The 25,556-nt window shown below is 33.4% G+C and overlaps 3 protein-coding genes across 3 annotated transcripts; all 3 read left to right on the forward strand.

The window, feature by feature from the left end:
- The first annotated feature begins 2,704 nt into the window (after positions 1–2,704).
- Positions 2,705–10,108, forward strand: LOC133336569 (nuclear pore complex protein DDB_G0274915-like). Its single transcript, XM_061544853.1, has 3 exons — positions 2,705–2,893; positions 8,537–8,637; positions 9,687–10,108. Exons 1-3 carry the CDS (start codon positions 2,763–2,765, stop codon positions 10,106–10,108), a joined length of 654 nt encoding a protein of 217 aa, XP_061400837.1. The 5' UTR covers positions 2,705–2,762.
- LOC133336621 (glutathione hydrolase 1 proenzyme-like) lies at positions 9,961–16,496 on the forward strand. Its single transcript, XM_061544905.1, has 6 exons — positions 9,961–10,104; positions 11,676–12,092; positions 12,166–12,616; positions 12,679–12,869; positions 12,930–13,290; positions 16,330–16,496. The coding sequence occupies exons 2-6, from the start codon at positions 11,749–11,751 to the stop codon at positions 16,474–16,476; spliced, it is 1,494 nt and encodes a 497-aa protein (XP_061400889.1). The 5' UTR covers positions 9,961–10,104; positions 11,676–11,748; the 3' UTR covers positions 16,477–16,496.
- A 4,715-nt stretch (positions 16,497–21,211) lies between these two features.
- Positions 21,212–23,876, forward strand: LOC133336661 (glutathione hydrolase 1 proenzyme). Its single transcript, XM_061544944.1, has 4 exons — positions 21,212–21,311; positions 21,378–22,426; positions 22,485–22,681; positions 23,369–23,876. Exons 1-4 carry the CDS (start codon positions 21,242–21,244, stop codon positions 23,874–23,876), a joined length of 1,824 nt encoding a protein of 607 aa, XP_061400928.1. The 5' UTR covers positions 21,212–21,241.
- Positions 23,877–25,556: the final 1,680 nt, after the last annotated feature.

Here is a 25,556-nt window from a genome sequence, read left to right on the forward strand (position 1 = left end):
AACTATTACCACACTAGATGGCGGAAATGTAGCGCTAGGACATTTTGCATGAGGTTCCGGGAGAGGATAATTTTTATTAATGAACAGATGATATTTCGGGAAGAATTGGACCGAAAACCTTTTTGTCTGGTTTTTTAGTCGCCCAAGTGCCAATTATATGGCGAATATCACAACATGAGTATTTTTTTTTTTACTCCGGGAAAACATGATTCTGAAAAGATGCCACAAATGAGCTATTGACATCTAATCAGTCAAGAAAGTGCAAATATCGCGAAATACTACCCTGGCATGGAATAAAGACCCTCAGAATGTTAGAAATTCGTAGTAGTTGTGTAGGGTATAATATCGTCGTCCCCATCCGACTATACTCATCCATTCACTGGTTTCATAGATGTAGATCGATATACAGGTTTCTAAAAGTGGAAAATGAATATTTCATATTCCTAGAATATTTCCTATTCCTTTGCACAATATTTGATCGAAAAATATCTCGCGTTGTGGTATTCAAGAAAGTTAGAATGAAAAATGCCAAGAAGGAATCGGGGTAGAAGATTGATATGTTTCCAAAAATTTTCCTCATCCGATTAGACAGAAGACATGTCATCTCAAAGTTTATTTTTGAGATGAAGAATTTATAAAGCGTTTTCATCGTGAAATTTATAGTTCACAGAAAAAATCATCAAAATCATTACTCGAAAACTGGAATTATGGCGTATACATAAGAGGTGCTCCAAGTATTATTTCTTAGCCTTATAAAGCCTTAATTAATGTTCCTCTCTAATGATTTTGGATGAAAATCTACCGAAAGGAATTAACTGAATCTCCATCGTTTTTACGAAATCTTAATACGCCTTTTTCTGTACTTAATTAGGTTAAACAAATTACCAATATCGAACGGAAATATATATCGGAGATATAATTAAATCAGAATTGATTCCAACAAAACTTAATACTCGTCAGTCTAGGCTGAACTTAGAAAGCTGTACAAAATATCGATGGGCCGCTGGTTCAGAATCGTGAAATTGGACGAAAATAAATATAAATCAGAACCGATTTGCTCCAGTTGCAGTATGTTCGTCCAAAATAAATGAGATGTGCTAAATTTTATATGAGAGGCAGACAAACGGACGGACATATTTGTCGTATTTTACCTATCCTTTTAATTCCCCTACTATATATCTCCGCATTGCATGAAAAATAGTTTCCGATTTTCTTACCCTATCAGTTGCCGAAAGATATATACCCTCAGTCTATGGTTTGCGGAGGTCTTCGGAATTACGCACTGGATTTATTATTCGCTTTATATAAGGTATTTTCTTATTAAAGAGGTTTCAAATTTAATGTGGATCAAATCGGTTATTCAATACGCTTCAATTCAATTAAATTTACAAGTTTATAAAATATTAATGGGTGAGAATATTTGTGGGTGAGAATATTTGTGGGTGAGAATATTTGTGGGTGAGAAACCAGAAGGAGTGGGCCGACGGGTCCCATTTTCGGACTTGATCAAGGTTTGGTAAATATAATAGGTTGTCCATGGGTTGGTTCAAATCGGGCATTCTTTTCGTCTAATATTGGATTAATAAATATTGAAAATGATGACAATTTGTGGGGGAAGTGCCAGAAGTAGTGGACCAATGGTTGAACTAAGTTTGAAGGAAACATTACGATGTGCAAAGTTTGGATAAAATCGGTTACTCCCTTTGAGAGTTATCGTTGGCACCAGCCAACTAGACAAACGGACGGACATTTGTAAATCGACTACAAATTGTTTGAAACGGATTTGGTAAAAAGAAACATGGTGTGGATCTAAATCCAATATTTCGATGAGGCACATTTTTCCGTACCAAAGTGTACATACCCTAATTAGCCATAAGACTGAGGGTATAAAAAGATATATCATGATTAGACCAAAATATATTAAAAATAAAGAAATATTCCTCTTCTCAATCACTCCACACATATTGTAATATATTGTGTATCTTCGAGAACTTTTAATCCTTTTTTTGAAATTCAAACATTTTCAAAATCTCTTTCCCCACTGTTCTATGCAAAACAAAACTTAAATCAGCAAACTTAAATTAATTCACGCTCCTGCATTGACTTTGATAAGTTCGTTTAAAAATGAAATTACAATCTATGCTATCTAATTTGGCAATCCTTTTAATGCACACACAACAGGAATACATTTCCACACACACACACACACACACACATGCATACACTACTACAAACTATCAAAAATAACGAAACACCCGCATCGGGTGTAAATGATATGAAAGACGATAACGGTAATAGCATAGTAGTTCCTTCGTTGACAGGAAAAACGCAAACACACGCATACACAAGTATAAAAGACGAATGCCACCCAACCAGCCAGTCATAGCAGACTAAACAAACGACTAACAACGATGCAATTCTATGGTCAGTATGCATTTGGCAGACGGCCGGTGTGGTAGTGTTACGCATACACAGAAAGAGAGAAAGACAGAATTAGACCGGATACGGAATACAGAGCATATACACACAAGAATTTATTTCGCATAAATTCACCCACATACCCAGCCACCCAAGACCCACACTCATTGACTCAACAATAGCCGACGAAACAGAACAACTGCGGTGTATCTCGTACAGTAAATTCATTTTAAATAAATTAATGTTGCATACCTTTGGGAGTAATAAAAAAATATTAATATTCTTTTTTCGTTCGTTTTCTCTTTTGTTTTTGTCGTTTCAGGGCTGCTGCTGATGGCTTAAAAATGGGTCTAAGCAATAATGATGATGCTATGAACAAAATTCCTCTCAAGTCAGGAGTCGATGATGAAGAGAAAAATGGCGGTGAATTTATACATGATACAGCGACAGCGGAAGAGGCGAGACGAGAGCAGAGGTATGTATTTATGAGTGTAGCTGAATATCAAAGATTTCCACAGAGCACTCATGGTCATAAGTGTTGGCGTTAAGTGTAGTGTTTTTTTGTTTTGTTTATTAGAATAAGAAGACATGTGCTTGAATTTGTGTATAGAGTGAAAATATGGAAAATGTTTAAAAAGTGTTATTAGGAGTTGTTGAGAAATAATACAAAGTGTTATTGTTTTAATGATTATCTAGATCCGACACAGTGCGGAATGGTTAGTGTGAAAGAAAGGTGTTGAAAGATAAAATGACGATGATAACATTCGAATATCGGATTCTTGTCTTTGAAGACCATATAAAGTTCACGGTTCATGAAAACAAAGATGAACCAGTAAGGAAAGTAGTAAAGTCGGACTGGGCCAACTATATGATACCCACCACTTTGGGTATATAATTATCCTGTCTTATTATGTCTTTCTGTAAACAAAAAATTTAATTTCATTCGGGCAAATTTAAACTCGTCTGCGTACCATGGTACAATTTTATGGAAAACGATTTATAGCACAATTGATACACACTATTCGGCCTCACTGTTAACAATTTAATCACAGTCAGACACTATGGCCGCATCTGCACCAATTTCAACAAAACGCAATAACGTCATTCAAGTCTCAATTTGATATGCAAAATTTCATGTTAATCGGACAAACAGTAGGCGTTTGGTGCACCATTTATATAAAATTGGACGAATATATATATATGGGCAATATTGCCAATTTTTTAATATTCCATTTTCAAAAAATCGACTTTTTTGTTTTTGTGGCACATCAATGATTTTTGGTACACATATAGAGAAAAATGTTCTGACTCCGAAACCGTTCGCGATCAAATTTTTGGTTGATGCGCGCAAAAGTTATCAAGGTTTTAATTTTGGGCATAAGAAAAAAATCTTAAAATTACGCCGTTTATTATATTGACCAAAAACGTTGATATATATCTTCCTCCGTAAAATAAGAATATGAATATATTATAATAATCACGGTAAAGTTGCACATATTCGCGAAATATGAGAAAAATAAAAAAAAATATAGCAGATTACATCAATATTTTCATTATATTAATGACATACACACACCTAAAAATTTAAAAATTTAATTTAAAAATATCTACATAATCTAAAGACCACGATGAATCAAATGATATCAAAATCACACAAGTCCGTGTAGCGGTTTCTAAATCACAGCGACAACAAAACAAGATATTGAGGAAAAAATATTTGTTTTTGGTTCGAAAAAATAATGTCATCATATTTATTTTTTAATTTTATACAAGAAATTTCAGAAAAAAATGTTTGGGTTATTCTGCTGTTTTACCCGAATTTCGCACAAAAATTTACATACTTAAAAATAATCACATTTGGTGTATAAGTATACACCTTGTGGATTGTAGCAAGACCCTTCCGATAAATCTTGGGGTTCTATAAATAGGAATAAATCTTAAAATAAAATAATATTATGAAATATACATTTTAAATTGCGTGTAAATCGCGTAATTCTCAAAATCATTTGATGCGCATGCGGTTTCCAGGAAGTACTGAAGTTTATCTTCCAATCCATATATATTTTGCGAAATTTCATTTGACGGCTAAGATGTGCCACACGTTGCATTGAAGTACCCAAAAAATCGTAAAACGCGAATAATTTCCGAAAACTCCATATGCCATTAACGCGCATCCGATTTCGGTGTGCACCCTAAACAAATACATCGATCTATACCGATTTCAATGTGGTCCATTAAGAACCATGGATGTGCCAGCTCACACTATTTTTGAGATAAATTGGGTACATCTCTCTTTCGGCTGAAGTTTTTAAAGGTCTCTTTTCGAAAAAGATCAAAATCCGTATGAGGTCATTTATTGAAACGGAAATGATCTACAGAAAACGAAATTAAATCCGCGATGTTTTCAAAAACATGTTTTGCCAAATTTCGTGTTTTTGGAAGGCCAGTTCCCGCCGTTCTAGTAGATGGATTTTCACGAAGAAGATTTTATATCATCCGAAACGTAAAAAACCTTATTGATCGCGGGTACCCATGTCATTCAGTTGACAGATCTAAAAATTTGGCCCGAAAAATAGGTTTTTTAGAAATTTGATCGCACAAAATTCGCACCTTCGGATGAGTATTACTCTGAAGCTGTGCATACTACATACACAAAATACATATCAAATTACGCAGATTCGCGACTACAATAATCTTATAATCGATTTTTATAAATTCCTGTTTGCGTATTAAAGCTAGAAGTAAAATTAAAAAAACACTCAAAATCGAGCTTCAAAATGTCAGCATCATTTAAAGGTAGATGCAGTGAAAATTTTGAAAAATGATACATAAGGGGCGTAGTCCCCATTTTGTTGGCTTCTAGTTTTATTTTGACACGAAGACCGTGCAATGAGTGGCTTAGTCACAAATCGATAGAGAACATAAAAAAACTGGTTCGCCTCAACCTGATTTTACACATTTTTTTACATTAAAGTAGACACAGCTTCCACCAAAACAAAGTTTGGAGGTCAATATCATGAACAGTTTGCAACGACAGATCAATTAACCCAAAACTATTCACTTTTTTCATACACTTAAGTAGTTCCCGAGTTACAAAGGGGTGAACCTCCGCTTCAGCTATGTTAAAAAATTGGCAATATTTCCCATATATATGTATATGTGGGAAATTTGAACCCATTTTCCCGAAACTTACCACTCATCATTCTAGACTCAATACATTGGTGCACCATTTACATTAAATCAGACGAAAATATATGTGGGAGCTATATATAAATCTGAGACGATTTTCACGAATCTTAACAAACATCACTCTTGACTTCGTTCAGTACGCTATGCCAAATTTCTGGCAAATCCAAGGATATATAGCGATTTTGGTGCACCATTGACCTAAAATTGGACGAAAATATAAATGGGAGCTATATCTAAATCTGAACCGATTTTCACGAAATTTAACACACCTCGTTCTAGACCAAATTCAGTACGCTGTGCCAAATTTCGCAAATGGAAGGATATAAAGAAACTTTGGTGCACAATTTACATTAAATCGGACAAAAATATATAAGGGAGCTATATCTAAATCGGAGCCGATTTTCACGAAACTTAACACACATCACTCTAGCCTTCATTCAGAACGCTATGTCAAATTTCGTGCAAATCGAAAGATATATAGGAACTTTGGTACATCATTTACATAAAATCGAACGAAAATATATATGGGAGCAATATCGAAATCTGAACTGATTTTCCCGAAACTTACCAATCATCATTCTGGACTCAAGTCAGTACACTATGCCAAAATTCGTGTAAATCGAAGAATATAAATGGACCTAAAATCGGACGAAAATATATATGGAAGCTATATCTACATCTGAACCGATTTTTCAATTCAATAGGAGTCGTCCTTGAGGCAAATAAATGAGCTGTGCCAAATTTCATCGAATTCTAATCAAAAATGCGACCTAATCAAAAATGGACAGAAAGACGGACGGACATTCATAAATCGACTTAAAAAGTGATTCTATGCACATTCACAAAAGGAACCATTGGTCTATCTCGATTCCTTTTGCCTGTTACAAACATATGAACCAAGACATATTACACTGTACCACAGTGTGGTGGAGGGTATAAAAATTGGATGAAACACATTTCCTAGTAAGCTAACGATGTGATACCATACACAACTGCAGTGGGTTTCGATAAGAGGTGCTATTTAAATATTCGAAGAAAACGGGATATAGGAGTTCTCGATGACCAATTCTCATCACCTCTTGGAGAGATATTACGGCCCGGAACCTTCTTTCAGTAAGGGAATACAAATCCAACCATAAAATGTTATTAAACCTATTTCCATCCAATCTTATTTTCGAAAAACAATTTTACGCATTTCCCGGACAAATCAGCAAAGGCGCCACATTGTTGATTAGCAACCGGTTTGAGTAATTGTTTTAACTGACGATTATAAGACTTTGTGCATAATACGGGGTGAGGATGTTGGTAAAATGTCAAAAAACAAGACAACACTTGGACAAAATATTAAAATTATAAATTTTATTAAAATTATAAATTTATTAAAATTATTATATATTAAAAAATTGTTTCAGTCACTAAAAATGTTTGAGTCAAGACATGACATCAACATTTTTATAAACTACATTGGATTATAAATTAAATTATATTGTTACCAGGTCTGCGGGAGTCTACGTGTCGATTTCGGGCAATTTTAATATTCACATCTCCATTAATATACTAAAAATCTCGAAAACTAAATCCGATTTGTAATTCAATGAATTCCGTTTGAAATTCGAATTATTATAATCGGCATTCATTCGACATCCATATGGAGTTTAGCTCTGCGTGACCCAAAGTTTGTAACACGGCGAAATATTGGTCCCAGACCCACATTTGAGTATATCGATCGTCATATCGACTAGCTGAGTTTGTCTGTCCTTTGTAAATTGTAAACACAAAACAAAGGCTGTAGGTATGGACCAATCGACACGAAAGGTTTAATGTGGGTTCGGATCGGTCCAAAGCAGACCCTTCTGTTTTTGTCAATGGTCGATTCATATTTAGGTTGTGAAATAAACCTAACACATTTTGTTTGTATGTTTTTTCTTGTAGCTCTAGAGAATATCACGAAATTTTACACAGAGATAGGGATCTGATGAAGAAATAAGCATTTCCTGATAATCGGTCAATATTTAGCGGGTTAAATGAACCCCGACTTTTGTGTGAAAATTGGGTATATATTTAGTCCTGAAGGGCATAGATCGGAGAAGTTGGTTACATATCCAAGAGGAGTGGTTGACCTTAAAATTAATACCAATTATGTTCCGGTTTTGGTCAAGTGCGATGGTATAAATCGTTGATTATCGTTTTTGTTTGGTTTTCTAGCCGCTCAAGAGGCCACAGATAAGCCAAAGATAACAAATTTTAAACTTCAATATTAGGTTGGGGAAAAAGAAATCCATTGATTTTTTTTTTTGGTGTATAGGGTTCAAAACAGTTATGGTCGATTTTTAGCTCCTAGAATTTCTTATGAAATCCTCAATTTTCAACTCGAATGTCAAGAATTAAAAATTATATTCTAGAATGTCACAGAAATCCTTAAAATTTCGTATCACGTTGGCAATATTAAATACATATTTTTTACTATTAAACCTAAGTCTGTTTTTACACGGTAGATTGGTTCCAGAAGAAGCCGTGTAAAAAAGACATTGATCTTAATTCCTCTAAATTAGGGCTATTCACATTTGCTTTGACCAGTAAAAATTGTTTGTACGCGCTAAAGGGGAATTCACTTAAATCTTTAAGCTAGTGTTCGCAAACTAGCGATACTATCGATGGTTTCAGACTTTTTTCTTTCATAAATATTTTTTGTGATATGAACATACTTCGCAAAAATTAAATTTGACAAAAAATTTAAGTACATAGAATTTCAAATCGTGCTAAATGGAATAAAATCGTGTAAAAAATTAAAAATATTCAATTTTCAAACCGTGTTATATCAAACCGTGTACAAAAGGACCGTGTAAAAACAGACTTAGGTGTATTGATAAAACTATGACAATATTTATGAACTTCACTGTACTAAGTAACATGTGTTGTCTACTTTCAGGCGGGTAAAGTTGCTGAATTTAATGAAAAAATTGACCATCGGCATCATATGTTTCATTGGTATTGCCTTAATTAGTTATGTTATCATCAGTTTATGTTTTAGTGGTAAGTAACGAAAACACATTCAATATTATTTAAATTTTATTAAAAAATTTTTACTAAAGAAATGGAAACTTGTTGTATGGCCATTTTCGTCAAAATAATTTTATAAAAAAATTGGTGAAAATGACAATAAAGCGAATAGCTACACATGTTTTTATTTTCTACCAAAAAAAAAGAATATGAAATATTTGCACTGTTTCAAAATGACAACTGACACCTTTCTTGTTTTTTCTCTCTGTTCTTTTTTCTTCACGTTTGTTTTTCTGTGTTGTTGCCTTTATGCCGAAAATGCTTTACAATAATGCACACGAAAAAAATAATGCAAAACCAAAAAAAAAACGACAACAACAATAACTAAATTGTTCCCAAACAAAAATAATATAATAACTAATGTCAATATCCTTGAAAAAACATCCTCCTCTTTTGTGTTTTGTTTTCACACGTTTGTTTTTTATTGCTCCAAATATTTTTTTGTGTGTTCTCATTTTTTGTGTTGACAACATGTTATTCTTGCGCTTGTTATCTTTGCTGGCGGCGGCGGCGATGTGTTCCACTCCCTGTCTGCTTTTGTGTTTCTTTTTGCATTTCCTGCTTTCCCTTTTCTTTTGCTCTTTGCTCTGTCTTCGTTAATGTAGAATGGCCCAAGTCGGGAACAATGCCAACAGCATCAACACTCACAAAACGAACAAATACATCAACAACAACAACTAGGACTACAACAAGAGAACAAGAAACACCTCCTACAAACACACATACCACAACGAGTTTGAGCAAAAGCAATCCCACCAATTATCCAAACCTGCCCCAAACTTTATCTACTTCCACTCTCGAAAGCACTACCACCACCACCTCCAATACAATTGAAACCGCAGCAAATTTAAGCGCCACAGTTACAGCCAGCACCACAACCACCACTCCTCTCTTAACTACTACAATAACAAGTACAGCAACAACAACAATAGCGAGAGATACAGATAGCCCCCCACTTCCACCCACAGCTAGTCCTTTACTAAGTTTACCCACAACCTTTAACTCTTCTCTTTTGTCAGATGATAATAGCAATACTAATGGCCCCGCAGTAGCATCCACAACATCAACAAGTCCTTTAGATAATGGCAGCAATGGCAGCGACAGCAGCAGCAACAATCAAATATTGTCAGCCTCCATATTGGGTGCGGGTGGCGTTGCCACACCAACAACAGCGTTGCCACCATCCTCACAACAGCCAACAACAGGTGCCAGTGTCACAAGTGGTACTACAACACCAGCAGCAGCAACAACAGCCGAGAAGGATGCGGCTACTGTCGTTGAGAGTAGTGACGACGATGGCAAGGTGACAACTGAAGTGACAGACAATTCCCTGCTCAAGGATGAACCAATTCTTGAAAAGAATTTCACCTCAAATTTGGGCGTTTATGAAAAGGCAGCTGTTTGTTCCGATAAACCTGTATGCAGTCAAATTGGCAGGTGAGTGAGAGTGAATGATAGAAGAGGTGGTAAAATTTTGTAATTTAATCGTTGAAGACAATGGCTAAGTTTTGAGTCTATTATTTGTTTTGGCAATTAGATTATGGCAGTTTAATATCTCCTTTGAACACATGGTAGTCAATTTTAATTGAATCAATTAAATACTGAAGCAAGTCAGGATAGAATATGTCTCCTTAAAGAGCAGTTTGTTTGAAATATATTTTTTCAAGGTCTACAATTAGGCGTGGGTTTAAAAAACTTCAAGGCCTACCATTAGGCGTGGATTTTTTAAACGTCTACCATAAGGCGTGGATTTTTTAAACGTCTACCATAAGGCGTGGATTTTTTAAAAGTCTACCATAAGGCGTGGATTTTTTAAACGTCTACCATAAGGCGTGGATTTTTTAAAAGTCTACCATTAGGCGTGGACTTTTTTAAAGTCTACCATTTGGCATGCATTTTTTAAAAGTCTACCATTTGGCATGCATTTTTTAAAAGTCTACCATTTGTCGTGGATTTTTTAAAGTCTACCATTAGTCGTGAATTTTTTTAAAGCCGACCATTAGGCGTGGATTTTTTGAAATTATAATTTTTCAAGATCTATCCTAAGGCGTAGATTTTTAAAATATAATTTTCAATGTCTTTTCTGAGGCGTATTTTTTTAATATATGTTTTTTAAGGTCTATCCTGAGGCGTAGATTTTTAAAATATAAATTTCAAGGTCTATCCTAAGGCGTAGTTTTTTAAAATATAATTTTCAAGGTCTATCCTGAGGCGTAGATTTTTAAAATATATTTTTCAAGGTCTATCCTGAGGCCTAGATTTTTGAAATATAATTTTCAAGGTCTATTCTGAAGCGTAGTTTTTTAAAATACAGTGTTCAAAGTCTACGATTTTTAAAATATACATTTTCAAGGTCTATAGATTTTTAAAATATAATTATCAAGGTCTAACCTGAGGCGTAGATTTTTAAAATATAATTTTCAAGGTCTATCCTGAGGCGTAGATATTTAAAATATAATTTTCAAGGTCTATCCTTAGGCGTAAATTTTTAAAATATAATTTTCAAGGTCTATCCTGAGGCGTAGATTTTTAAAATATAATTTTCAAGGTCTATCCTGAGGCGTAGATTTTTAAAATATAATTTTCAAGGTCTATCCTGAGGCGTAGATTTTTAAAATATAATTTTCAAGGTCTATCCTGAGGCGTAGATTTTTAAAATATATAAAATATATAATTTTCAAGGTCTATCCTGAGGCGTAGAAGTTTAAATGAAAAATTTGTGTGGTCTATCTTAAGGCGTAGAAGTTTAAATGAACAATTTGTGTGGTCTATCTTAAGGCGTAGACGTTTAAATGATAATTTTTGAGGTCTATCTTAAGATGTAGATATTTAAATTATAATGTTCGAGGTCTATCTTAAGGCGTAGAAGTTTAAATGATAACTTTTTGAGGTTTATCTTAAGGTGTAGATGTTTAAATTATAATTTTTTAAGGTCTATCTTAAGGCGTAGATGTTGATGATGATTTTTAAATAATATTGATATAAAAAATTCCATCTCTCCATTTCAGCAACATCTTGAAGGATGGCGGTAGTGCTGTCGATTCAGCAATTGCCACCCTACTCTGTAACGGTATTGTGACAATGCACAGCATGGGTATTGGCGGTGGTATGTTAATGAATATTTACATCAAAGAAGACAAGCAAGCCTATTCGGTAGATGGCCGTGAAGTGGCACCCTTTGCTGTGCATGATGATAAATTCAGCAACGTAGACAGTAATGATCTATTGCATGGTCCCCTATCGATTGCCGTGCCCGGTGAATTGATGGGCTATCATAGGGCCCATGAGAAATTTGGTAAATTACCATGGAAGAAATTGGTGGAACCCTCACTGCAAATCTGTAAAGATGGTTTCTATGTTACCAAACACCAGTACAATGCCCTGGCCTATAAGGATAAGTACATGAGGAATAATACGATATTGAAGTAAGTTGGGAGGGAGGAGAGGAGAGGAGCTTTGGAAAATAAAAGGCCTCTAATAATATATGTTTGTTTACAGGAAAATGTTCTATAATGAAACAACCAATACCATCCATCCAATTGGCACCCGTATTCAACCCGCTGAGGAGTTATGTAATACCTATAAACTATTGGCCGAAAATGGTCCATATGATTTTTATAATGGCACATTGGCCAAAATGGTTGCCGAGGATCTACGAGATTTGGGAAGTTTGGTTGATTTTGCCGATTTGGAAATCTATCGTGCCGATTTGGTTAGCTCCGTTACCATGCAATTGGGTGATGATATTTTGTATGCCAATCCACCGATTAGTAGTGGTACTGTCGTGGCCAATATTTTGAGTATATTGGAAGGTTTTAATTTCTCAAGTATTGATGTGCAGGATACTAAAAATGAAGCCTTGACAATACATCGTATTACCGAAGCCATGAAATTTGGTTTTGCCAAGCGATGGGAATTGGGAGATGCCCGCTTCAATGATGTGAGAGATGTAAGTTTTGAAAATTCCTTTATCAGAAATCTGAATTCTTATTTTCCAATTCTAAAATCTAGTTGGTCAGCCGTTTAACAAATCCCGAAACTGGCAACGAAATGAGAAAGAAAATCAACGATAGCCACGTTTTAGAAAACATTGCCGAATATGGTGCCCAATTCTCTGGTGAAGATGATGTTGGAACTAGTGGTTTGGTAGTCCTAGCTCCCAATGGTGATGCTGTTTCAGTTACCAGTTCAGTTAATGATTAGTAAGTATTAAAATCTAAATTTTAAAAATATTTATTTTAATATTTTTTCTGATGTTTTAGCTTTGGTTCTGGTTTGGCTGGCAAGAGGACAGGCATCATATTCAACAGTGCCATGAATGATTTCTCATTGCCCGGTAAAAGTAATCTCTTTGCCTTACCACCATCTCCAACCAATTTTGTTGATGCCCAAAAGCGTCCGCTGTCATCGATGTCGCCCATGATTTTGGCCGACAGGGATGGCAATGTAAAACTGCTTGTGAGTGCTGCTGGTGGTTCGAAAATTATCTCAGCCCTGGTTGAGGTTATGGCTGGTGTTCTATGGATGGATCAAGATATTAAACAGGCTATTGATAGGCCAAGATATCACAATCAATTGTCACCAAATGTTTTGGAATATGAGAAGAGTGGACATTTTACGGAGGTAAGGAAATAAACGAAAAAAATAGACTTGGATTTTTTTAAAAATATTTTTTCAAGAATTAGGCATGGGCTTATTATTTTTTTTCAAGAATTATGCGTGGACTTATTAAATTTTTTTTCAAGAACTAGAATTTGGGGGAGAATTTTTTTAAAAAATTTTTTCAAGGACTAGAATTAGACGAGGATTTTTATACCCTACACAACTATGTTGTGAGAGTATTATAGCTTTATGCTGGAGCCAGAAATATTGGTCCTTGACCCACCTTTAAGTATACCAATCATATCTCGACTAAGTGAGTCGATCTAGACATGTGTGTCCGTCCGTCAGTGCATTATAATTTGTAAACGCGATACAGGCCATAGTTATGGACCAATCTTCACGACATTTTGTATGTAGGATAGGTTCTGGCTAATGAAGACCCCTATTGTTTTTGGTAAAGATCGGTTAATATTTAAGGGAATAAATGGACCAAAAACTTTACTTTTGTCTGATTTTCTGGTCGCTCCAGAGGCCGCAATTATGGCCCAAACATGGAGAATCGGATCGGGCCCAAGAATAAACATGCATGTTTTGATAAATATTGCTCAATATTTATCGGCTCAAATGGACCCTGACTTTTGTGTAAAAAATGACAAAATTTGTATTCCAAGGCGTATATATTTACCCTTGAAGGACATAGACCCGAGAAGTTGATATACTACCAAGAGGATATTCCGTGGTATCCAAATTGTTATTTTATTGCGTAAATGTTCGCCTCGGAAAAACAAGTTTTGAAAAGTATGCCAGGGTAGAAAGTGGAGCAGTTGACCTATAATGAAACCAAGAGAGTGGAAATATCGGCCTGGCTCGGAATATAGATCCGCAGAAACATGGACTTCAGTGGTGGTTGTGTAGGGTATCATATGATCGGCCCCGTCCGACTATACTACTCCGCTCACTGGTTTTAATTTTGAACCGGATTCAACACTGATTTATGCAAAAATGGGCGAATCATATTTGTCCATAGCGCCCAAGTTTTGGTATAGGCCTGAAAATTAGAATTACAAAATAAGCATTCAAATACTTAAATTCGGCAGGGAAGGGTCTTGTCAAAATATGGAACCTTTTTTTAAAAACATCGATCAACATTTTCTGTTAGGAGGTCTTTCACCATCTAAAAGCCTCAAATGGCAAGTGATAACCAGTTATCCCTTTTATAAAAATGGGGCTTCTAAAAAAATTGTTGAAAATCCAAACTACATACACTCAGGATAGAAAACTGGGATAGAAACTTCAACATTCCGAAAATGCAATTGTCTCATTGACTATTAAACAAATGGACCTATATTGACAGATTTATGGGTTGAAGGTTTTATTTTACAGGAATCCGAAATACCAAATCGGTCTGGGAATGTCAAAATATGGGAGATATATCAAACCATTGACCTATATTTTCCGCCAGAAGGACTTCCACCTTCCAAAAACACCCAATGACAAGTGACAGCCGGATATATTGCAAATACCATTGATATCATAAAAAACTTAAAATCATGAACTTATAAAAAAATCCTCACTTAGGATAGAAAACTTGGCTAGGAAATTTAATATACCGAAAATTAACCGGTTATTGAAATATCTTTGGGACGACATTTCTAATTTCTAGGAGTCCGAAATGCAAATTATACCACCTTGGGGCGGAACTTATATATGAGGGTTATGTATACGATTGAAAAGGGTCTACCAAAAATTGACGGAACCTGTGGAAGCTATGTCAAAACATGAACCTTTATTGAACAGTTTCTGCAACAAATATCAATCACCCTCCCGAATCGAATGCCAAATTATACAAAAATATGTGTAAATATGATTTTTACGCTCTAAGTGCCAAAATACAGAAACTTCGGTGGGAAAATGTGGATAAACCTTCTCAATTCTGAAAATTCTGAATTCTGAATATCGCAAATCCAAGAGGAGTAGTTGGTCTTTAAATTGCAACAAATTATATTGTCGAATGTACTCGGATGTGGGAGTTACACTTAAATATTTACAGGTGCTTACGTATTCAACACGTATTAACAACACTAGAGGACGAAAATGTAGCGGTGATCGCTTTGAAATTTTCCACGAGGATCCAGGTATGGTCACGGACAACGCCTATAATTTTCGATGATGATAAGATAATAATATTGGGATGAAGTGAACCGATAACATAATTTTGTGTTTTTTTTCGAGTCGATCTATAGACCATAAGCCGAACATCACAACACAATCCACGGTGAATGTAACCAGGATTAGTAATTAGAAGAGTTTTACTGAATATTGAGAATATTCGGAAAATATGTCAGTGTAAGAAAGAGATGCTGTTGACCTCTAATCGGGCAAGAGAGTGCAACTATCACCAAATATTGGCCAGGCTCGGAAAAAATCCGCAGAATCCGTATGGTCGGCCCCGTCCGACTACACTGCTCCGCTCACTGGTTAAATAATATTTTTCAAGCTCTGTTATAATGCGTTGATTTTTAAATAATATTTCTCAAGCCCTATTATAAGGCGTGGATTTTTAAATAATATTTTTCGAGCCCTATTATAAGGCGTGGATTTTTAAATAATATTTTTCGAGCCCTATTATAAGGCGTGGATTTTTAAATAATATTTTTCGAGCCCTATTATAAGGCGTGGATTTTTAAATAATATTTTCGAGCCCTATTATAAGGCGTGGATTTTTAAATAATATTTTTCGAGCCATATTATAAGGCGTGGATTTTTAAATAATATTTTTCGAGCCCTATTATAAGGCGTGGATTTTTAAATAATATTTTTCGAGGACTATTATAAGGCGTGGATTTTTAAATAATATTTTTCGAGCCCTATTATAAGGCGTGGATTTTTAAATAATATTTTTCGAGCCCTATTATAAGGCGTGGATTTTTAAATAATAACTTCTCAAGACCTATTTTTTAAACGATATTTTTCAAGGCCTATTACATTTTAAAATAATAATATTAAATTTTTAAATAATATTAATTTTAAATATTAATATTAAATTCCTTTTTGTTCCAGGAACTTGTAAAACTGCTCACCGAAAGAGGACATCAGGTGAAACCCTTCAACTACACTGGATCAGTGGTATGTGGCATTGTTAAAAATGCTACAGCGATTTATGCAAATGCCGATTACCGTAAACAAGGCGGTGTTGTTGGCTTCTAAATGATACCAAATACAAGAAATACACACAACAAAATGAAAACACATAATAATAATATAATTCGAAACGAAAGGAAATTGAAAATAACCCACAACAACAACAAGAAAAACAACAAAATCTCAATTAAATGTGCTTTATATTTAATAAAGGAATTTTGAAAATCAAGAGAAACAATTTTTTTAGTATTTAAAAACTTGGAATAACAACTTTACAAACATTTTTTTGTAACAAATATTTGAGATAACTCCAAATCAAACAATTTCGAAATTTATCTATACAGAAATAAGAAAACAAAAATATATACACTCATCTTATATATTTTGTATAGTATAAGCATATTAAATAAATAAAAAAAAAACAGAAAACCAATTGAATTGAAAAATAAAGCTGAAGAATAACAATAATAATTTATCTTTTTTGATAGGTTTAAAAAAATAATAATACACAAATTGTATTACAAAAGAAGTATTAAAATAATAAAGATAGAAAAATGAAATCAAAACACTCCCCGCAAAAGAAATACATATTAAAACCCAAACACATACATAGATTACAAAAAAATAAAGCTTTTTATACATCTTTTATGATTGTGTCGAATTTCGATTAAATCCATAACAACTTGAAGTATTCTCTCTATCTACTCTAAACTATTATTGATCTTACTACTAAACTATTACTCAATATTTATTATTATATATTGTAATAATTAATTGTTTATTTTTTTTTATTTTATACAATGACTAGTTCGTTCTCTCGTCGAATATTACTATAAATATATATTTTTGTATGTAAATGATAATGTTTTTTGATACATGTCCTTTTTTTAAATATTGTAAATTGTTATTTAATAAAAAAAATAATAATGATAATTATATACACAAATATGTATGTAAAAGTGTGTCTATTCCACCTTAATCTAACCCCCGCCTCCTCAACAAATGAATTTATTCAATAAATATGCATTTGAAAATCTGTTTATCTACACTCTGTCTATGAACATTACGACACACATACAACATGCATCCACACACATACAAAAGAAAATCAATAAATCAATTTTCCATAGTTTTATTTATATAATATCATGATGATAATGATAATTGTCTATATTTATGATAAATAAAATTTAAATTAAACAACAATAAATAAATGAGTATAATTTTTTTTTGTTCAAGGACTTTTTAATGGATATTTTTACATGGACTATTAGAAGGATATTTTTCCATGGTCTATAAGATCGCGTGGATGTTTTTAGAGAATAGCTTTTCCAAGGCTACCATAAGGCGTGGATTTTTTAAAGAATAGCTTTTCCAAGGTTACCATAAGGCGTGGAATTTTTAAGGAATAGCTTTTCCAAGGCTACCATAAGGCTTGGTTTTTTTAAAGAATAGCTTTTCCAAGGCTACCATAAGGCGTGGATTTTTTAAAGAATAGCTTTTCCAAGGCTACCATTAGGCGTGGATGTTTTAAAGAATAGCTTTTCCAAGGCTACATTTTTAAAGAATAGCTTATCCGTGGATTTTTTAAAGAATAGCTTTTCCAAGGCTACGTTTTTAAAGAATAGCTTTTCCGTGGATTTTTTAAAGAATAGCTTTTCCAAGGCTACGTTTTTAAAGAATAGATTTTCCGTGGATTTTTTAAAGAATAGCTTTTCCAAGGCTACCATAAATCGTGGATTTTTTAAAGAATAGCTTTTCCAAGACAACCATAAGGCGTGGATTTTTTTAAAGAATAGCTTTTCCAAGGCTACCATAAGGCGTGGATTTTTTTAAAGAATATTAAAGCCTTGTTTTTTAAAGAGGTGATTTTTCAATGCTGGATTTTTAAAAAGGCGTGGATGTAAAAAAATAGTTTTCAAGCCGTGTTTTTTTAAGTGTTGTTTTTAAAGCGTGTTTTTTAAGACGTTTATTAAAAAAGGAAGGCGAGTATTTAAAGAAATTAATGCGTCGTTTACAAAAAATATTTTCAAGACTTGGGTTTAAAAAATATGTGTTTTAAAGTCGTGTTTTTTAAAAAATATATATTTTTAAGGCGTGTTAAAAAAATTTTTAAGGCGTGGTTTTTAAAAAAATATAGTTTTAAGGCGTGTTTAAAAAAATATAGTTTTAAGGCGTGTTTAAAAAAAAATATGTATTTTTAAGTCGGGTTTTTTAAAAATATGTATTTTTAAGTTTTTTAAGGTGTGCTAAAAAATATAGTTGTAAGGCGTGTTTAAAAAAATATAGTTTTAAGGCGTGTTTAAAAAAATATAATTTTAAGGCGTGTTTAAAAAAATATAGTTTTAAGGCGTGTTTAAAAAAATATAGTTTTAAGGCGTGTTTAAAAAAATATAGTTTTAAGGCGTGTTTAAAAAAATATATTTTTTAAGGCGTGGATTTTTTTTATTTTTTTTCAATGCGTGGATTATTTCAAAAAAATATTATTTAAAAATAATTTTTTCAAATTTTTTTAAAAAGTATATTTTTTGGACTTGGATTTTTTTAAAAATATTTTTTAAAGGCGTGGATTTTTTAAATAAATAGTCTTTAAGACTTGGATTTTTTAAACATTTTGTTTTTGCAAAATAGTCAGGCTGAATCCCTGTTTGTTGTTTTTATAAAAAAGTGGGAAAGGTATGGTATTGTTTGTAAATGCCTTGTTAACCTCGAAGTGAGGCACCAGCGAGATTCTCATGCAGTTTATGTCGTTGGTCAGCTAAGTACTTCGCTTTGTTACAAGAGACATTTGGGTTTGAAAGGTTTTTTTGTATAGAAGCAATAAATAGCTTCTGGGGAGAATATTCCAACAACTGATGAGGATCAGTGGCGTGATCCGAAACTATAGTCTTCCCTGCCTTACCCCTCAGCAAACAATGCCATACATTCCCTACTAATAAATATTTGTTTTTTATAAAAACAACAAATTGAGATTCAGCCTGACTATTTTGCAAAAACAAAATACAAATGGTATCCCAAATAAACCGCCAACACTACTGAAATTTTTTAAAAATATTTTTTCAAGGCGTGAATTTTTATAAAAATATATTTTTTAAGATTTGGATTTTTTTTTAATATTTTTAAGACGTGGGTTTTTTTAAATTTTTTGTTTTACAAAATGTTGTTATATGGCGAGAAATTAAAAAAAACTTTAAAGTCTGTTATGGGCATGTCTTTGTTCATATGTTTATAACAGGCAAAAGTAAGCGAGATAGACACATGGTTCCTTTTTAGAATATGCATAGAATCACTTTCTAAGTCGATTTATGCATGTCCGTCCGTCTGTCTGACCATGTTAAATTGTGAACAAAGTACAGGTCGAATTGTATGAAATTTGAAACAGCTCATTTATTTGGCCCAAGGACGAACCCTATTGAAATTGGGAAAAATCGGTTTAGATATAGATATTCGTTAACACACATATATATATATATATTTTTTTTTTCGTCCGATTTAATGTAAATGGAGCACCAAAGTACCTATATATCTTTCGATTTGCACGAAATTTGGCATAGTGTACTAAATTAAGTCTAGAGTGATGTGTGTTAAGTTTCCTAAAAATCGGTTCAGATTTTGATATAGCTTGCATACATATTTTCGTCCGATATAAAGCAAATGGTGGACAAAGTTCCTATATATCCTTTGATTTGCACGAAATTTTGCATAACGTACTAAATTAAGTCTAAAGTGATGTGTGTTAAGTTTCGTAAAAATCGGTAAATAGTGCAACAAAGTCCCTATATATCCTTCAATTTGCACAAAATGTGGCATAGTGTACTGAATTAAGTCAAGAACGATGTATGGAGGGTTTCGGGAAAATCGGTTCAAATTTCGATTTACCTCCCACATATACCCACATATATTCGTCCAATTTTACATAAATAGTGCACCAAACTCCTAAAGTTTGTCCTATAACCAGGAAATTTTGCACAACGTATCAAATTGAGACTTGAATGACGTTATTGTGTTTTATTGAAATTGGTGCAGATGCAGCCATAGCTTACATACGTATTTCGAACGGGTGTCTGATTGAGATTACATTTTTAAAAGTGCGGCATACCAAATAGAGTGTATAAATTTTGCTATATATGGAAAACACATACATTTGGCCCGAATGAAATTAAATTTAGCATAGGTTGCAGAAAGGCATGAATATGTTCCTTCGAGGGAACATTGACATGCAATTGTAAGTATACATATGTACAATATACCTAAAGTGGTGAAGGGTATCATATAGTCGGTCTAGTCCGACTTTACTACTTTCCTTACTGGTTTAAAATATATTTTTTCGGCCCAGTCCGACATTACTACTTTCCTTACTGGTTTAAAATATATTTTGAAAGACTACCATAAGGCGTGTTTTTTAATATTTTTTAAAGACTGTTATAAGGCGTGAATTTTTTAAAGCAAAATATAATAAGGAGTGGATTTTTAAAGAATATTTTTTCAAGGACTATTACAAGGCGCGGGGGTTTTAAGTATATTTTCAAAGTACTATCAACACACCCACAAATACAAGAAACCGAATAGAATTAAAATTAAATGTTTTCAAACCGATTATATAGTGCAGTGTATATAATTTATAGAAAAGCTTTTTCATTACACTTTGACCATATACGCTGAAGTTTGTTTTAGTACTCAGTTGACAATTGAAAGCTCCATGCTGGCATTGCGCATGTCCTTATCTTTGCTAAAAATATTTTCATTTGACACAATAAAACTGACTGTGATAGTGTAAACATAAACAAGATTTGTTACTGCAAACAATTTTAAAATAAAATATAGCATTTAAATGTGGCTTAAATTCGTTTTAGGATTACTTCTAGCCTATCTATACTTTTTTGTATTCAATGACAAACAAGGTATTCAAAGATTGTAAATAATAAAGATTTAATTTCAACTTACCATCTCATTCTCCATTGTTACAGAATCACCTGCAAGAAAAGAAAAAACATGTAGTGCCGGTTGTGGTGGTGGAAGTGGTAGAAGCAATCGTATCGAAAGTAAATGGTTGATACCACCAAATGTAGAGGTACCACAGCCGCCATCCATGTCAACGTTGCATGTCTATTCGGATGCTGCTGTGTGTTCGGATAAAAGTGTCTGCAGTAATATTGGCAAAATGTTGTTACAGCAAGGAGGCAATGCCATGGATGCCGCCATTGGAACGCTACTCTGCAATGGCCTGGTGACAATGCAAAGTATGGGTTTAGGTGGTGGCGTAATAATGACTTATTATGAACGAGAAACACAAAAATCATTTAGCATCATGGGTAGAGAGCGAGCGCCACGTAATATTAAAGAAGAATTACTTAAAGACTATGAAACTTCCGAAAATTTGGCTCAATCTCCATTGGCGATTTGTATACCAGGAGAAGTGGCTGCGTATTATGAAGCCCATAGAAGATTTGGTTCATTACCATGGCAATATATAATGCAACCCACAACAGAATTGTGTCAAGAAGGTTATACGCTAACACGGCATCAACGTGATGCCTTGTTCCTGAACGAGCAGAGGGTCCGTAAAGATCCATTGCTTCGCTCAATGTTTGTCAATCCCACAAATCAACAATTTTATAGGGAAGGAAGTCATATTGATATACCTCAAGTATTGTGTTCAACATATAATCTGCTAATGGAAGAGGGTCCTTCAACATTTTATAATGGCAGCTTGGCGACATTAATTGTGGAAGATTTAAAGGAGATGGGCTCCGGCATAACCCTTGAAGATCTTAATGATTATCGAGCCGATATTCGTGATTCGTTAACAATTGAAATTGATGATTATTATTTACATGTGCCTTCACCGCCGGCAAGTGGTCATATCGTGGCTTTTGTAATGCAAATTTTAAAGCATTTTAAAGAGTCCTTTTTGGGTTTGCCGGATTTCAGAGCAGTGGATATACATCGTATTGTAGAATCATTGAAATATGGTTTTGTCAAGCGCTGGGATATTGATACAGAAGTGGATGAAGAGGTAGGATTATAATATTTTTGTATTTAAAACATAATTTATATATTTATTTACTTTTTAGATATTGAATAATCTTTTATCATTGGAATATGCCAAAAATATATCGCAAGTCCTTAGCGATGGAATGACTTTCGATGATCCCTCATATTATGGAGCAAATGTGGATTTAGTGCATACACCAGATTATGGAACAGCTCAAATTTCCGTTTTATCGCCGAACGGCGATGCAGTATCCGCTACAAGTTCCACTAATTATTAGTAAGTTTATAAAAGACAAAACTTTTATAAAAGACCTTGAGAAAATATTCTTTAAAAAATCCATGCCTTATAATAGACCTTGAGAAAATATTCATTAAAAAATCCATGCCTTATAATAGACCTTGAGAAAATATTCATTAAAAAATCCATGCCTTATAATAGACCTTGAGAAAATATTCATTAAAAAATCCATGCCTTATAATAGACCTTGAGAAATATTCATTAAAAAATCCATGCCTTATAATAGACCTTGAGAAAATATTCATTAAAAAATCCATGCCTTATAATAGACCTTGAGAAAATATTCATTAAAAAATCCATGCCTTATAATAGACCTTGAGAAAATATTCATTAAAAAATCCATGCCTTATAATAGACCTTGAGAAAATATTCATTAAAAAATCCATGCCTTATAATAGACCTTGAGAAATATTCATTAAAAAATCCATGCCTTATAATAGACCTTGAGAAAATATTCATTAAAAAATCCATGCCTTATAATAGACCTTGAGAAAATATTCTTTAAAAAATCCACGCCTTATAATAGACCTTGAGAAAATATTCTTTAAAAAATCCACGCCTTATAATTGACCTTGAGAAAATATTCTATAAAAAATCTACGCCTTTTATTGGTCCACGAAAAAAATATTCTTTAAGCAACAATTTTTTATTATTCTTCATTTTCAGTTTCGGCAGCGGTCGTATGGGTTCTAGAACGGGCATCCTGTTCAATAATGCCATGTCAGATTTCACCGTTGAGGGACTGAGAAATTATTTCAATTTACCAAATGTGCCAAATCGCAATCGTATAAAACCTCACTCGCAACCAATGTCTTCCATGGCTCCCCTCATTGTTACGCACAAAGAAAGTGGTGATGTTCGCCTCGTTACTGGAGCGGCAGGTGGTTCTCGTATCATCTCCACCTTAGTACAAATTCTTATACGTACACTTTGGATGGATAAAAATATTAAACAGGCTATCGATTTTGCCCGGTTTCATCATCAATTGTTACCAAATATTTTGGAATATGAATTCGGTATCTTACAGCAAATTGTTGAGGATTTAGAGAGTCGTGGCCATGCAACGGAAAGGGTGCGTCACAAAAATACTGCTGTTTGTGGTGTGGAGAAAGTCAAGGGTGCTGTACTGGCCAATGTGGACTATCGTAAAGAGGGTGGTGTGGACGGGTTTTAAAAGCAGGTAATTAAATGAGTTTGAGTTTCATTACATTTTGGTGTCGAAATGCAATTTAGGAAAATGTGAAATTCTCATTTGGAAAGTTAATTATGCCTTATTGTGTAAATTACATTTTGGAACATTAATTACTTTATATTGAAAACGTTTTACCTTATTTAAGCATTTGAAATGCAATTTTAACATTAGTTTACTTCGGTCAGATCCAGCGATAAGTACATATCTGGTCTTCTAGAATGCCTTATGGAAATAAAACACCAAATCAACCTCCCCGACCGGGTTATCTTTCTCGTTTCTTTGTGTATTACCTTAACCAGTTAAAACTATTTTTAAGAAGTACCACTTTAAATGGTCTTAAATATTTGGCCTTTAAATATTTGACATTTTTTGAAAAGTAAGTACAATTTCTACATATTTTATTTAATATTTAATACAAAGAATTTTTGAAAAGTGGAAAGTCGATTTCGAATACACAGTTAAAGGTTTCGTTAAGATCTTCCGTGTTTAACTTTTTTACTCTCCACCATGAGGTGGGCCTTTAAAATACCTAAAATCGATCGGGACTTGTATATGGGGTTTATGTCATGGTATACAGCTGCCGGGAAAAATTTAATTACCAAAATACAGACACTCAGGTTGCCAAACAAGTCGCCTTCTTGTTAGCTTATTAAAAATATTTTTAAAAAATCCACGCCTTATTGTTGGCTCTTTAAAAATGCTGCCCATCTAAATATAAAATTGTGGTGGTTAACCGGATCTCTTCATCACCGACAGATTCCAATACAAGATATACAACTGAATTTCTATACAATCAAAATTACCTCTGCATATTGTTTCCTAAATCTAAAGAAATAGATGTGGGTGGCAAACATTCGCCTGCGATTCAAGATGTTCGCCTTCACAATAAATATCTTTTTTGTAGAAATGTTCTTGATGGTTAGCTGTGGGCTAAATTCTATTCAAAATAAAATTCCACTCGGGCTATAGCATGAACAAAATATATATCCTATTGTAAATGTTTGAAATTATCCGCGACGGGACCTTAAATTTGGATCTTTGTGAAACTAAGAAATAATCCCTTCCCATTAATAAAATCTTGGCTCCAAAAACTTTTCCAAACTATTTATATTTGAATTTGTTTGACAATTAGCTGTACAAATAAAAAAGAAAAAACTTTGAAACCATATGATTGTCACTTACACCTTATTTAATACACCTTGTTTAAATCCATGTTTAAATGACAATCTATCTATAAAAATCATATTAAATTCCTTATAGCTTTCGAATGGGTACATTAATTTGAGTTCCTACATCTAGATCAGATCCGTATAGACTAATTTAAAACCTCACGTTAGTCAAATTTTTTAATGAATTACAGAGCTATCTTTGGATGGGTACAAATGTACCACGGTTATTGATCTACGTATATTTTTTTGGTTATTGAATAATCAGAGTTGATTTCGAACACACAACTTTTTGTACTCTCCATTATGAGGTAGACATTTAAAATGCTTTAAATCGATAGGAACTTTTATATTGGAGCTAGGGATAAGTAAATCGACTTTTGATTTACTCAGTCAAAGGCAAAAATCGACAAGTCTCATAATTTCCCTTTTGGTCAGAGGCATAGATCAAAAAGTTAAAATATCGACTTTTGCGCTTGAAATTGCTACCGGAAGA

The sequence above is a fragment of the Musca vetustissima genome, unplaced genomic scaffold, assembly GCF_032173495.1.
Source record: "Musca vetustissima isolate MV318-11 ecotype Yass unplaced genomic scaffold, APGP_CSIRO_Mvet_v1 utg45329, whole genome shotgun sequence".
Classification (NCBI taxonomy): domain Eukaryota; kingdom Metazoa; phylum Arthropoda; class Insecta; order Diptera; family Muscidae; genus Musca; species Musca vetustissima.

Excerpts from the sequence above, each read along its gene's own strand:
- LOC133336569 (XM_061544853.1), top strand. The coding sequence starts at position 2,763 with ATGGGTCTAAGCAATAATGATGATGCTATGAACAAAATTCCTCTCAAG. Across the intron at positions 2,894-8,536 it reads GAGGCGAGACGAGAGCAGAG|GCGGGTAAAGTTGCTGAATT; the intron begins GTATGTATTTAT and ends GTCTACTTTCAG. Across the intron at positions 8,638-9,686 it reads TATCATCAGTTTATGTTTTA|ATGATAATAGCAATACTAAT; the intron begins GTGGTAAGTAAC and ends CTCTTTTGTCAG.
- LOC133336621 (XM_061544905.1), top strand. The coding sequence starts at position 11,749 with ATGCACAGCATGGGTATTGGCGGTGGTATGTTAATGAATATTTACATC. Across the intron at positions 12,093-12,165 it reads AGGAATAATACGATATTGAA|GAAAATGTTCTATAATGAAA; the intron begins GTAAGTTGGGAG and ends GTTTGTTTACAG. Across the intron at positions 12,870-12,929 it reads ACCAGTTCAGTTAATGATTA|CTTTGGTTCTGGTTTGGCTG; the intron begins GTAAGTATTAAA and ends CTGATGTTTTAG.
- LOC133336661 (XM_061544944.1), top strand. The coding sequence starts at position 21,242 with ATGTGGCTTAAATTCGTTTTAGGATTACTTCTAGCCTATCTATACTTT. Across the intron at positions 21,312-21,377 it reads TGTATTCAATGACAAACAAG|AATCACCTGCAAGAAAAGAA; the intron begins GTATTCAAAGAT and ends CCATTGTTACAG. Across the intron at positions 22,427-22,484 it reads ATACAGAAGTGGATGAAGAG|ATATTGAATAATCTTTTATC; the intron begins GTAGGATTATAA and ends TTTACTTTTTAG.